General features: G+C 35.8%; 1 protein-coding gene across 2 annotated transcripts in view; it reads right to left on the bottom strand.

Annotated features, from left to right (window-relative positions):
• Positions 1-683: 683 nt before the first annotated feature.
• SLC30A7 (solute carrier family 30 member 7) overlaps positions 684-14,629 on the bottom strand; it is a 100,431-nt gene continuing 86,485 nt past the window's right edge. The window contains exon 11 of one of the 2 annotated variants that reach the window (XM_086391480.1): positions 684-7,201. In XM_086391480.1, coding sequence (XP_086247606.1) covers positions 7,154-7,201 — 48 coding nt within the window. In that variant the 3' untranslated portion in view covers positions 684-7,153. The remainder of the gene's footprint in view (positions 7,202-14,629) is intronic. The other variant, XR_015160577.1, reaches the window with a different exon arrangement.

Here is a 14,629-nt window from a genome sequence, read left to right as displayed (position 1 = left end):
AAGATGGGATGAGTGGGATCTGGGGTTTTGCGAAGTTAGTTTAAAAAAGAATTTCTTCTGATTAGAGGGAAAAATTTGGAAGGATAATGGTCAGATGTTTTTGGTCTTCATTTCCTGTACGCTGAGATGATAGAGAACAAGGTGAGAAAATAATTTGAGGTTCAATATCTGGAGATACTTTGAGAATTGTTTATGAGGTAAAATAATGAGTAGGAGGATTTACAGTGAGGATCTTCAGTGTCGAGACATTTCCAAGTCTCCTGCTAGCTCCTCTCTCCTGATCAGTTTTGCTGTCCCCGGGCCCTGAGAATCATTCTTTCCCTTACATTCCCTAAGCCCTCCAGAATCTGTTCCGGTAACTTAAATTCACAGTGGTCTTTTCAGTTCATCAAACTAATAGACAACGCAGGCTGTTGTTGTTGTTCACTCACTCAGTTGTGTCCAACTCTTTGCAACCCCTTGGACTGCAGCACACCAGGCTTCCCTGTCCTTCATCTCTCAGAATTTGCTCAAACTCATGTCCATTGAGTTGATGATGCCAAGCAACCATGTCATCCTCTGTTGCCCCCTTCTCCTCCTGCCCTCAATCTTTTCCAGCATCAGGGTCTTTTCCAATGAGGCAACTCCACATCAGGTGGCCAAAGTATTGGAACTTCATCAAATGAATAGACAATCCAGGTAAAGACTTTTTAACAGAAATTTTATTGGAAGAATTTTGATAACAATCATTTATTATTCTTTTTAAATATATCTGAGGTTAAACAAAATACATGAATGTCTTCAAGTAGAAAAAAGTGAAATACACATTTGGAATTTGTTGTTCTTAGGCAAATCAAAATTGCTCACTCTAGTATATTCAAACCAGATTACAATATAGTCTTTGACATTCCAACCTAGCCTTGGGCTCAAATGTTTATTTAGAAATGTTTTGATGATGTACTCTTCACCAAAGGAATCAAACCCAAATCAAACTTGGCCATATGTTTAAACCATTAAAGACAGGGAGGTAAAGTGTTGTAGGGGTATTTAAAATATACCAAGAAGGGATTTGGCAGCTTTTCATTCACAGTATTTCTGATATAGAAGACTCATTCTGTTTGTTGATCAGACTCACAAATGTTGGGGCAAAATATCACTTGGGCAGATATATCACTAAATTTCTTGCTGTTAGAGGAAGCGATGAGACTACACAACAAGCTCTTGACAGGATATGTTTAGTTCAAAACAGAATACTGAGTCTAACTGACATATGATACATAAAATTCATATACATTCAAAACAAAGATTTTTAAGAGAAGTTTTACATTGGCAGCAGTAATGAAAAGAGACAAAATAAGAAACAGAAGCTCTACTAAAATTTAGTATTTAGAGGGGCAAAAGAAGATATAAACTACCGTAGGAATATTTAAATCAGTTCATGAATACATGTAGTGTTGCTTTTATAGAAGCACTTTGAAGATAGATATTTGAAAGAGTTTTGGATGAAAATGCATCTGGGATAAATTATACACAGGCCCTTAAAGTGTTGGATAATAGGAATATGGCAATTTCCTATAAAAAGAGAGACTGTGGTTTCTCATTCAAAATACACAAAATACAAACTCAGGTGATCCAGGTTCCACTGTCCCAGTTCTACCAAATTGCTGTCCTAACACAGCTTGCAAAATGGAAAACATCTCTGTATTCCCACTGTTCCTGTATTAAAATGAAGGAGTAGCTTACAGGGTGACTTTAAAAAAAAAAAAAAATGCCATAGTGAATATAAAGTCACTTATCTGTGCAAAAATGCCAAAGAAAAGTTAAGATGTCTTCTGTAATAAACAGTAAATTACTGGTTTTACCTTACTTGTGTATCCACTGCTGCCTACAATAGTTACTCACTGGTTAACCAAACATTTAACTGAACATGTAAGTGTAAATTCATGCTAAATTTGGTGATAATAGGATGTATGAGACAAAGACATTCTTTTTTTTACAGACTTTCCACCATGATCAAAGTTACAAATATTAAAATTTTCAAAGCCATGGGAAGAGTTCACAGTTAAATATTAAGTTTAAGCATAGATTAATACTAATTATGAAATATATTTCTTCCTTTTGAAGAGCTATAAAGTCTATAAAATGTAATGTAAATCAAATTGTACACATCCCTCTCATGCAGTGCAAAATCATCTGTACTTCTTAGAAGACAACTTCCTACCAATTAATTTAATGTCTCTTGGCCAGGAGGTGTTCCTCTTCACTCACACTGGCACTGACACTTGAGTCAGTCCCTTTTAAGCAGTTAACTCTGTATCAAGAAAACATTTTACATTTTTCAAAAAAATAGTCTCAAAAGTGCTTAAAGGACCTCTGATTATTCATTTTAGTCTGCAGAGTTTAAGTTAAATGGCAAAGGTAGTAAGCGTAGGAGAGGATCCAAAGAAGGAATGAGTCTAAACAAACGCTTTGTGCTGTGCTTAGTCACTCAGTCGTGTCCAACTCTTTGCGGCCCCATGGACTGTGAGATTTCCCAGCAAAAATGCTGGAGTGGGTTGCCATTTCCTTCCCCAGGAATCAAACCTGCATCTCCTGCTTGGCAGGCGGATTTTTTACCACTGAGCCAGCTGGGAAGCCTCATAATTGTATGGGAGAGTGTATTTAAGTCTGATATAACTTCCTGGATCTTTAAATCACTATAGAATGACATACAAAAAACAGAGTAGTTGTCACTAAAAAGTACTCGATCTAGAATCAGTACTCTACTACTGGCCATTCCCCAGTCAGTTCATTTATATTCTCTCAAAACAGCCTCCTCATCTGTAAAATGGAGTTATGAATTTCTTCCTCATAAGCATATTAGGAGAATCAGAAAATAAAATACATTTGAAAAAGATCTATCAATCAAAATCATGCAACATTTTTTTTAATGAAAATATAAGGGTTTTACATGTGATAACATGAAAGAGGCCATACAGAGAGCCTGATACATAAATACTTAACAAAAGGGTGTTCTTTCTGTATAATCTGTAGTTAGGAAATGGTGAAACATAAACCAAAGATACCCTCATCAAAGACACATTGATTTATAGTAAATAAAACTACGCTTATCTGCAAATACTTTTTTGCCATAATTTTTCATTGTCTTGATTCTGTGGTAGAGATCTAGATCATGAAGACTTTTGGGGGATCATGTCTTCAAACAATCTTCTCTGAATAAAACTTACATTGAATGTTCTTCGACGAATAAAATCATTTCCTTTTTTTTGCCAAAGTTCTTGTGAATTGAAAAATAATTTGTTTTGAAGACAGTGACAAAAAGAAAAACAAAGTTTAACTTTCTCAAGGTAATGCTTTTAATGAAGAGTTGAACGTTGCAATTTAGCATTTGGGATTCTCTGTAAGACTTCAAAATTCTACCCTGTTAAAATTTTTGTTTTGTTCTATACAACATTTAATGCCCAATTTTGTGTGGCTCTGAGAATAATGTTAAGAATTCAAGATCCCTCCAGTGGCTGAAAATTTAAAGTAATATAAGAATGAAATGATATGACCTGTGAATTAGCCTGGTTTCTAAAAAGCATCAATTCACAGAACATAAACAAAATAAACTAAGCAGGCCTTAAATTGGATTTAGTTTTGAGCAATAAACAGAAAAATTTACTCACAAGTTAAAAGTATCCAATGGAGAGATGTCACTATTTAAAAAAAAAAAAATCAGGAACTGGTTACACAAGAGTAGAAAAGTAAAAAAGAGTAAAAAATTAATTATATCTTTCATACAGAATACTATGGAAATAATATTCTAAACCTCATAATTTGCTATGAAAAATAAGACAGTAAAACTCCATTTATAAAGTGCCTTAATGTACCAAAAATGGAGGTCAGATGTCTTTTATTTAAAAATGCTTCTTCATCACATTTACATGAAGGCAAATATTATTACACTGGAGACACAGCACAGAAGAGTAGAAAGAACTCTTGACTTGGAGTCAGAAAACCTGGATTCTGGTCTTGACTTTGCCACTATAATTATCTCTGTGACCTGGAGCAAATGACAGCATTTCTGGGCTTCAGTTTTCTCATCTGTAAAATGAGAGGTAGAACAAGACTGCTTCTACGGACAGTCTCCTTGGATGTAAAATTCTAAAATTCTATGTTCAGCGATGAATTATTTTTATTCTTAAGCCCCAGAATTATGTAAGAGGATGCTACCATATTAATAATATCTATTAAATTGATTATTCTGTAGGAGGTTAAAAAAATTATAGAACTCTGATCAACTGCATCTGGAGTCAGTGATTTGGCTGTTTAACAAAGGTGCACAAAAGTCACAGTATTTTGGCTACTGGTGTACACAAACAGGCTTTGAAGAATGCTGGAGCATTCCAGGTATACGGGAAATGCCAGTTCCATCTGTTTCCACTTCCTCGTGTCTCTGCGGAAGAGGCTGTGGGGATATGAGGAACACTGAGCTACAGATAAGCTAGACACTGTCATTCAACAGAGCACATGAGGAGCCCGCAAAAGAAAGGAGCTGTGAATAGGGTGAGCCCTTCATCTCGATCAATGTATTCTTAGATGCAAAAACACAAAACTAGTTTAGGTATATTTCTATTTGGGGAAGTTTACTTGGCAAGGTAAACATTCCCTAAACAATACAAATTTGTTCTCCAGAGTATATTTTGGTTCTTAAAATATTAGCAAAATTGTATCTCAGATTTCCCCCCCCAAATTAGCCCAACATTAGAATCTCCAATAGGGACATTCTAAATATATTTTATAAGAATAGTCAAGTAGTATTTCTCAGTGAAATTATCTACTTTAGCAATACATCTATGCCAAGAAAACTGAGAAGACAAAAGTATTTCCTAAGAGTAAGAAAAAAAAATTTGTTTTCCTGTTGTACACACAGGTTTAAGAACATTTAATTAAATCATAAATGTTAATGCCAATCTGCTAAATGATATGAATTGGAGATCTCTTATAACAGGTGCAAAATAAAGAGTTTCATCTTGGTCAAATGTCCTAAAAACCACACTCACGCACTTGTGTACTGAGAGTGTAAAAGTTAAAGTGATGCATATTTTGACAGAAAACTTCACTTGGAACGGAGGACTCAGTGAAGGGCAGACGTGGATCTTCAGTGTGCGCTGGTAAATTTTATAGGCCAATGCAAATATTACCTCTGTATGCTAAGTAGCAGTACAGTTTCACATAATTAGTTTTTAAAGGCACACATCAAAGTCCCTCCCTTGATACAAACCCGTCACTCTCCACAATATGCCAAAACCTAAAGAATGTCTCAGGCTTGGCAATGGATGCAAACTTCCAAGTGACTCCTTATACTTACAGTGAAAAAGCAGTACCGTTATCAGCACATTTCCTTTTATATTTCCCTCTTGAAACATCTTAACAACTGTTTAGTTAAAAGCATTCTGTTGACAGGAATTTTAAGCTTCAGAACTGCCTGGCAGTATGTAAAAATACTTTGAAAATACTACGCAATCTGCAGAAAAAGGAGACTATTGATAGTTCATGGCAATCTGCAGTGGTTTAGAAAAGCATGAAGCAAGTAGTCTGTAGTTTACAGTGTATTTCATAAATTGTAGGTCAGAAGTAGGGCAATAGGTACTCTGAAACTTAAGACAAAACCAACAGTGATTTCTGCCACATCAGTGAAAAAGTGCTTATTACTTATCTTCACTCTAAACATTCATTTCCATCCTGCAGGGTTCCCCCTCCAAAAAATTAAAATATTAAAAAATTTTTCCCTTTCAGTTAAAGGGGAATGTACATTATGAGAAAATGAAGTACAGTGGGAAAATATCTATGCAGATCAATTTCTTCGTAAAACACAGAAATATTTAAGTAGAGTGTTCAAGCACTTATCTCAAATTGCAATTTTATTTTTCAAATAAACAAGAACCTAGAAATCAACTTATTTATGAACTTCCAAGATACTTGTGTTAGGAGTTCTATATTACCACATTTACTCCATACCTTCAATACTTCAAACTCAGTAAAATGCCACTTTAGGATTCCTGAAAGCAACTGTATTTTTGCAATGCTTGCATAGGAAAACAAATTACAGGACTTGGCATTTGAAGAACAAAAAAGCAAATCAACATTGTCACAACCTTTTCTGCTTTCACTCTACATGCTTTTCCCTTTCACTAAGAGAATCTTTAAAAACAGCAAAGAAATACAGGAAAGTTTATCATAGACACAGTAGCTTTTTAGAAATTTGAAATTTAGCAAATGTGATAATTCAAAACACCTGTCTGTATAACAGAAGCATCTGCAAAGTTCTGAAAACAGTCCATAAAATAATTTAATATAATAACCAAATTTGATTTAAAAAGCAAAATAACACCTTTTATTTTTTGATGAGAGAGCAATAAAAGGCAAATTTTTCTGTATCTAAATCTATGCTTGAAGTACACAAAAAGACATCTGTATATGTTACTAACAAGAGTCTTATTTTGTACAGAATACCCATTAAAAAAAAAAAAAAACATATACATGACCTTTGATGGAACATTTCTATGCTGGCAAATACATTTTCTGATACAAAGGCACTTTGAAAACCCAATATGGTTTGGTTCATAAGTTTGCAAGGTACAAACAATTTCACAAACATATGATTATATTGAAAAACGTCAACAACTGTGACATTACATATAAAACAGATTTCCATTTCTTATTTTTTTTTTTCTTTTTTAAAATAACACTGGTTTTGTGGGAATGAAAGCAGTGGTTTCCAGCAGCTTCAGTGAAGACATTCCAGATGATTAGAGACCCACAGTCTGAATTTCTTACTGGCTAGGATGAGGGGTGGGAGTGAGGGCATTTGAAATGAAAAAAAAAAAAAAAGGAAACAACAATACCGAGAAAACAATACCCTGGAACAAAACTAGAAACCTCAGAAATCAAAATGGTTTGGTGAGAAGAGCACAAAGACAAGACCAGAAGTCCAGGAGAGATCCTCTTACTTCTGACCCCTTAGCTGTAAACTCCTGGCAGAGCACGAACGGTGGACTCTGCCTGGTCTACTTGGCGCTGGGGAGGTGTAGTGACGATTTCTCTTTTTAGAAAGCTAGGTACAATGTTTAGGATTGTACAGTACCAGAAAAATTAGGTCCCCCCAAAAAGCATGGTTTCTTTTCACTCATTACATGGCCGCAAAGTCAATCTGTACATAAAGCTGTCTCACTCCGGCCTGAAAAGTTAAAAAAAAAAAAAAGAGAAAATTAAACAAATTATAACAGACTACATATTTCTGAAAAGTAGTAGGAAACATTTTTTTTCTTTCTTTTTGAAAAAGGGAAGAATTATTTTTCTCTTCTGTCTTTGGGAAAGAATTCTCCATTTTTTATCATAAAGTGCCAATAATTTTATTTTAGAAACAAGTATATTAATAAGTTACAAAAACAAACAAAAAGGTTCTCCATATAGCTCTACAAAAGAAAGCTGTGCTAATTACATGCCTTGCCCATGTGAATTTTGGAAAAATGAGGTTACCCATCTACCTGTATTCTCCTAGAGAGAACACCACAGTGATTGACAAGTTGGCTATTAAAATCAGAAGTTAATGCCATCTAAATCTTCCTATGATGAATGATTTGTAAACACTGAAATAAGTAAAACCATCTATTAGTTATTGATTCCTTGACACTCCAACTCCTCCCTTCAATTTTGGATATAAACTTGCTATTCAAGGACACTGCTCTCAAAATTGCCCCCATCTCTTCTGTATCAATTTTTCTATATTTGCTGTCTACAATTCCTTTACTCTCTTCTCTCTTGAACCCATTACAACCAAACTTTTGCTGCCAACCACTTCCCCTAAATTGCTCAGACCAGTGCTCAATTCTCAGTCCTCATCTTAGTAACCAGTCTATACAGGGGATCAGTTCCTCCTGCTGAAACACTTTTTCCACTCTTAGCTTCCACAGAATACTCACTGGTTGCCCTTTACCTCACTTATCAGTCTTTCTCAGTCTCCTTTGCAGGTTCTGCCTCCTGTCTTTGAACACTAAACACTCAAATACCCGAAGACTCAATCCTCAGATCCCTTCTTTTTTGGTACTTCCTTCTAGATGGTCTTACCCAATATTCAGACTTTGAGTACCGTCTACAGTCTCACACTTTTTGTAGGCTGAAACCTACCTATCACCTACTTGACACCGAAACACAGCTAAGCTGATCACTATCTCCTCCCCTCAAACCTGTTGATCAAGTATCTTCTCCATCTCAATTCCTCCCTCAATGTTGCAACCGCCTTTCTTTCTCTCACTCCCAACCCATTATTTGCAAAACCTGTTTGCCTCACCTCCAAAATAATGCAAATCCAGAGTCTGATCACTTTACGGCACCTCCACTGCTATCCCCTGGCCTGAGTCACTATCGTCTCTTACCTGTATTTTGTAACGGCCTACGATCTGGTTTTCACCCTTTTACCTTTGCACTCCTTTGGTCTGTTTCCAGCAGAGCAGCTGTGGTCCTGTCACTATCACTCAAACCCAACAACAGTTTAATCTCCCTTAGTCCTTCAGTCTGAGTCCTTACAGTGGCCTTTAAAGCCCTCCCATGATCTGGTCCCTGATTCCCTCTCTTGTTTTATTTTGTACTCTTCTCCTTTTGGTCACTCTGTTCCAGCCACAACTGGCCCTTCTGCCTGGAACAATGGTCCTCAAGCCTGCCACGTGACATATTCCCTCTCTTGTCATATCTCTACTCATATGTCAGTGAGGCTTACCCTGACCATCCTATATCAAATGCAGTCAATTCATTCATCCAATAAATACGTTTTGTGCATCTCTTAGATTCCTGGTACTGTTCTGTCCCCTGGGAATACAATAGCCAACAAAACAGGTATAAAATACCTTGTGCTCATGGAGTTTATAAGCTATTGGGAACTAGGAAGGAGAGGGAGATTATAAACAATCAAGTATATATAGTATGTCAGATGAGGTGATGAGATAGAGATCATCTATCTATACATCTATCCATCCATAAAGAAAAAAAAATACAAAGCTTGGTGCAAGAAATGGTAAATGCTTCAGCACCTCTGGTCTCCCTACTCTGCTCTTCTTATCTTTAACACTTATCACTTTCTAATATATCATAAAACTTCTTTGCTGTGATACTGTTTATTGTCACTCTCCATTGATAACAGACTCTCTCTGAAATAAAAAGATTGTCTATTTTTTCACTGCTGACTCCCAGGACCTCAAGTAGTGCCCACCACACAGTAAGTGATTAACAAACATTTGTTGGATGAAGTGAAATTGTACAAATTTCCTTCTTTCAAATAAACAACTTGAAAAACATTAAAGCATACAATCAGTTACAATAAGCACTCTGTCAGTAACACAGAATGAAAAGTAAATTAGAACATTTAAAAGAAAGGAAAATCCAGAGTGGGGGGATAAAATAATGCTACCTTTTCATAGGAATTTCTGGGCTCCTCAAAGCATTGCTTCTAGCATGGCTTTCTTTCCCTCTAGCATTCAAGTTGGAGGGCTCTGCCCAACACTATAAATGCCCAAAGAGGCAGGAGCTGCTCTAATGAAATAAAAAGCCCGATAACACCCCAGTGCCTTTCCAGCACAGAAAACACGCTAGCTTTTTTTTTTTTTGTCTCATTAAAAAGGAAAAAAAAAAATCCTTGCTGTGGTAAAGTTAAAGTTCTCTGAAAATGCATTTAATAGCACATACTCCTTAAAGAGGTCTGTGGCAGAAAAAAGATAGAACTTAGTATCTTATGACTTTAAGCTAAAAACTGAAACAGAATCTCAGTGCTTCTAATTTTAGAATTGTGGATAAATATCAGTCCTACCTATCTCACACAACTGTTGTGTATTCACCCAGTATTTGACATTTAATAACCCTTGTTACGTAACAGGCACTATTGTAAGGATCATGTGTGAATATATGAGAAAGATTTTACATGCTATAAAAAACTTATGATTGATTATATTTGATTTACTCAACCCAGATGGGCCCCAAAATAACTATACTTAGGAAACCCTTTTGCAAATTTCTTGTATATCTAACCTCAAGTTGTTGTTCAGTGGTCAAGTCGTGTCTAACTCTTTATTGCCCAAATAAACTGGCTTAATTTCTTTTCAACAAACTTGTTAATGAAAGTTAAATGGACAAAATAAGTTGGTCTCCCATTATTATTTCTGCCACTTTCCTAAATCCTGGCCCAAATACAGTGAAGACGGTAATAAGAAATGAGGTAGCCCAAGGCAATAAAAAAAAAGGGAGAAAAACAAAGAGGCTAGGTAAATTGATCTTTGCATAATCATGAGTTAATTACTCAAGCTGGTATTTTTCCCCTGAGGGCCCACTGTTTCATACAAAAGCTCTGTCTAACAGGAAAAGTGATGTGTTTCATCCATCTGGCTGGATGGGCACAGCTCTACGTCTCCCAGGTTCCCATTTTCCTTTCTCAATTTCCTTCAAAGTAGAGAGAAAAAGCGAAATTTTCAAAGACTCCTTATAGTATGTCACCTACTTTCTGAACACAAACTAGGTTTCCTATACCATTTATTCTCATGACAAATACTCCAGGAGATCAAAATGGTGCTTGGTTCCCTTAAATATTCTACTATAGGGATGACATTAGCACTCAGAGGCCTGCTGAGGGTTGTCCTTCAAAAAAGTGAAAACCATAGAATACTTGTATCTTATATCCTGAGAATCAGGTACAAACCATAAAAAAATCAGTTAAAACTTTTTAAAATAGGAAAGACAGTTATTTTTAACACCTATGCTTCTAAGAAAATAACTGTTAACATTATGTCATAGACTTAGAATATTTGCCATAAATATTCATTGCTGTGGCAAGGAAAATAAATCAGCAATAAAAATTTAGAAAAATAAACAAGAATATGGCTATAGAAAATTACTGATTGTTTGTATTTCTCTACCAATTCTCAAAAACTACAGAAACTTTCTACTTTAGTTTTTGACTGAATGTATTATATTAATCTTTACCCCATAAAAATGAATTTTTAAAAAACTGCCTTAGTCTTTCATGTGAAAACAAAATCATCTCAGAATTCATGAAATAGTGACTGAATATGATGAAATTACAAGTCATGAAGAATCAAGTGGGTCTGGGCTCCTTTTTCTATAAACTGGGGCTAATACCCCACCTGTCTTATAAGGATAGACCAACACATTAGGCACCCATCACAGTGCTTGGCATGCGGGGGGCTCTCAATAAGGCTCGCTGCTGATGCTGTTGTTATTTCTACCACCATCAACAAATGAGCACTTAAACCCTGTGGATTAATGAAAAACAACCAATACTTACAAAAGATTAACAGCCCCCCACAAACAGGAAAGGGTGGAAAAAACAGCTCACCACCTGGAAGGCTGGATAGCTTTTTCCTCCTTTCTACTCTCACCTCCCAGGAGACACAACAAGGTGGGGTGATGTCTGCTGTCAGAAACACTGAAGGGATTATGCATGCAGGAGAGTGGTGGAGGTGGGAGGTTCTGAATCTTGGGGACCTCTCAACTGGGCTAGTGAGGAGGCTCTTCAGCTTCCTTCTGGGTATCAGTGTGAACTTCTCTTTTGAGCCTAGAGACTAGAGCATAGAAGGCTGAAGCAGGAAGCTGAGGAGTTAGGACTTAACAGGCAGAAACAGGCCAGAAGAGAAGAAAAAATGGAAAATATCAAGATACAGGTTCTGTTGAAGAGTAAATAACATGCATTAAGTTAAACTGTCTTTTCTGCTTTGTGGAGCTGAGGAGGGTTATGAGCCCAAGCATATTCTAGATTTTTCTTCTAACTTTATTTCTAAACAAAAGTGTGTCTAAAAAATTAACCAATGATGTCAGCCAGTTCAAAACGAGAAACATAAAATGATAACTGCCTTCCTCATCCAGTTCCCACGTCCACATCCTGTTCAGATACTAAATGTAAATAATGTTTTCTAGTTCATCAATTCCCTAAAAATACATAATTTTTAAAAAGTTAGTGCATTCAATGAGGAGAATGGACTTCTTCAATGTCAACAAAAATCTTGTAGTTTAAAACTGGATTATCACTTAACTAATAATCCCAAAGAAATATAAGAGACTTCTACCAGTTCACTTGTGTTATTCTACATTCGTGACAGCAACCCAGCTGCCTTAACCATTCATGATTAAATGATAACTATGGAAAATGAGAATAAAAAGACATGCTTAATGTACAGTTCCAAAAAGAGTCACAAAGCTTACAGATTTATAAACAAAACAAAAAGCTACAGTTCTCAAATTTAATGTTAACCTCAAAGTTATCTCCATACAAATTTTAACAAGAACTTAAAAAAAATTTTTTTTAATCAATTTAAGATCAGCTCTAAGAAAAATATTTTAAAATATCATAGAAGCACCAGGTATTGAGAAAATTCTTCTTTTGGTCTTTTGGAACTAAGGCCACCAGTATTTAAAGTCTTTCTACAAGAAAACTACTTAAAGCATTAGTGTTATTTTTTTCTAAAAAATGAAGCAATCTGAGTTTTATTACTTTTGGTAAGTAAAATCTATGATTAAGATATAGTTTAAATATTTTAAAAATGTAAAAAAACTTAAATTTCAATTCACGAATTGAAAATGTTACTGCAAGCCCTAGGATATACTCATAGCATAATGAATATGTGTGATGAGGGCATAAGCAGAAAAGGAAAATAATTAAAAAAAAAAACAACCCTTCAATTTCACATATTTCAGAACCAAAATAACTATCACACATCAACTTACAATTATTAAATGTGTGTAATGAAAGTTATGAGTAGGGTGACTTCACTCTCCCCACTGGGAAAAATGTGTTGAACCATTTTCACTGAAAGCCTAAGACAGTCTTTGGTCTTTGCAAGGAATGAAATCAAGTTGGTTTGACCTTAGCTGATAAAAAGGCTTAAATATGTTTTAGAGCTGAAAATTTTCAAAACCCAAATACAGCTTCCAAAACCAAAGCAGCAGCTGAGTAAACTTTCAATTTCAGCCATTTTCAAAGCCAAGATTTCTACAGTTACCAGAAGAACCTCCCTCCACATACTTCAATTACAACTTCAGCAGTTCTTAGCACAGACACCACTGCTTGTGCATCTCTAAACCTGTAAATCACACTCCTTTCTCAGAGGGAGAACTGTGACTTAAGTGCCAAAGTTTTAGGACAGCATGAGGCATTCTAGAGCTGGACAGATGGCCATGCTGTGAGGGTGGAAGGTCATGGTACAACTAGGAGAAGATCGATAGACTGAAGGAAAGAATCATGATCTAGAAATGGCAGTGGAAAGCAAGGTTGTTGAAGGCTACTGAAGGCTAGCCATGCTCTCCTTTTTGCCTCTGAAAAAGGGAGGAGGTGTGAGAAGGATTCTGACTTACTGTGAAGGTACATTATGAAACTCATAATAGTATAGATTTCTTACCGCATCTGCTAAGAAAAGACTTGGTTCTTCAAAGTCTAGGGTAAATAGATGGTACCAGTATATTGTTTTGCAGTAGGTAAGTCTTGCTGTTGCCTTCGTTATAAGACCATTTCATTAATTATTCCAAAGGCACATAACCATACATCTCTCTTTTATTAGACAAGAGAGATCATTTAATTTATGCTAAGGTCCTGAATTTAAACTGTCCATCTGTCCCTCTCTCTATTTCTCATTTGTATATGAGGCTTAGAAGGGTCTTTAAGGCTTTCGAGAGAAAGTAACAATTGAATTGGACCTTTACATTAGAGTAGGATTTTTGTCTCATACAGATAAGTAGATAGTCTAGTGAGGCTGGAGTATGAAGTACATGGCAGTGAATAATAGCAGTAGAGAAGCTGAAAAGTTAATTGGGTCATGCTAGAAAGTTTAGGCTTTATCCTGGTGGTAATGAGGAGCCACCGAAATTTTATTTTTTAAATTTTGAAAAGACTTAAGACAAAAGAATAGCACAACAAATACCTATCTACCCATCACTTATATAAAACAATCACTAACATTTTGCCATATTTGCTTTTTTTTCTGTATGTGTATTTATTTGTAATCCTTTTCACTTTTGCTGAAGCACTGGAAAGTTAGACATCCTGATGCTCTGCCACTAAAGCCTTTGGCATGTATCTCCTAAGAACATGAGTATTCTTCTATAGCCACAATACTATATCATACCCAAGAAGTTTAACACCTACACAATTATGTGAACTATTATGTATCTATATTTCAATTTCCTGATTACCCAGCAGTTTCCTTTGTGATGTTTCTCCCCAGTTTAAGGTCCAATCAGGCACCACACACTGCATTTAATTGTGAAAGTGAGTGAAAGTGAAGTCACTCAGCCGTGTCCAACTCTTTGCGACCCCATGGACTGTAGCCTATCAGGCTCCTCCATCCATGGGATTTTCCAGGCAAGAGTGCTGGAGTGGATTGCCATTTCCTTCTCCACTTTAAAGTCTTCACTTTAATTGTGAAGTCTCCTCTAATTTAGAAAAAGCCCCTATAATTCCTTTTATTCCTTTCATGACACCTTTTAAGAATCCAGGGTGACAGGCCACAAGCTGTGTTTGTCTGGTTGTTTACTAGTGACTGGATTTACATTAACCGTTTCTGGCAAGAGTACCACACAGGTCATGTATACTTCCCACTGCATCACATCAGGA

The sequence above is a fragment of the Bos grunniens genome, chromosome 3 (assembly GCF_055505025.1).
Source record: "Bos grunniens cultivar Pamir isolate PY7600 chromosome 3, Bosgru_T2T1.0, whole genome shotgun sequence".
Taxonomy (NCBI): domain Eukaryota; kingdom Metazoa; phylum Chordata; class Mammalia; order Artiodactyla; family Bovidae; genus Bos; species Bos grunniens.
This window is presented reverse-complemented; position numbering and strand designations above follow the sequence as displayed.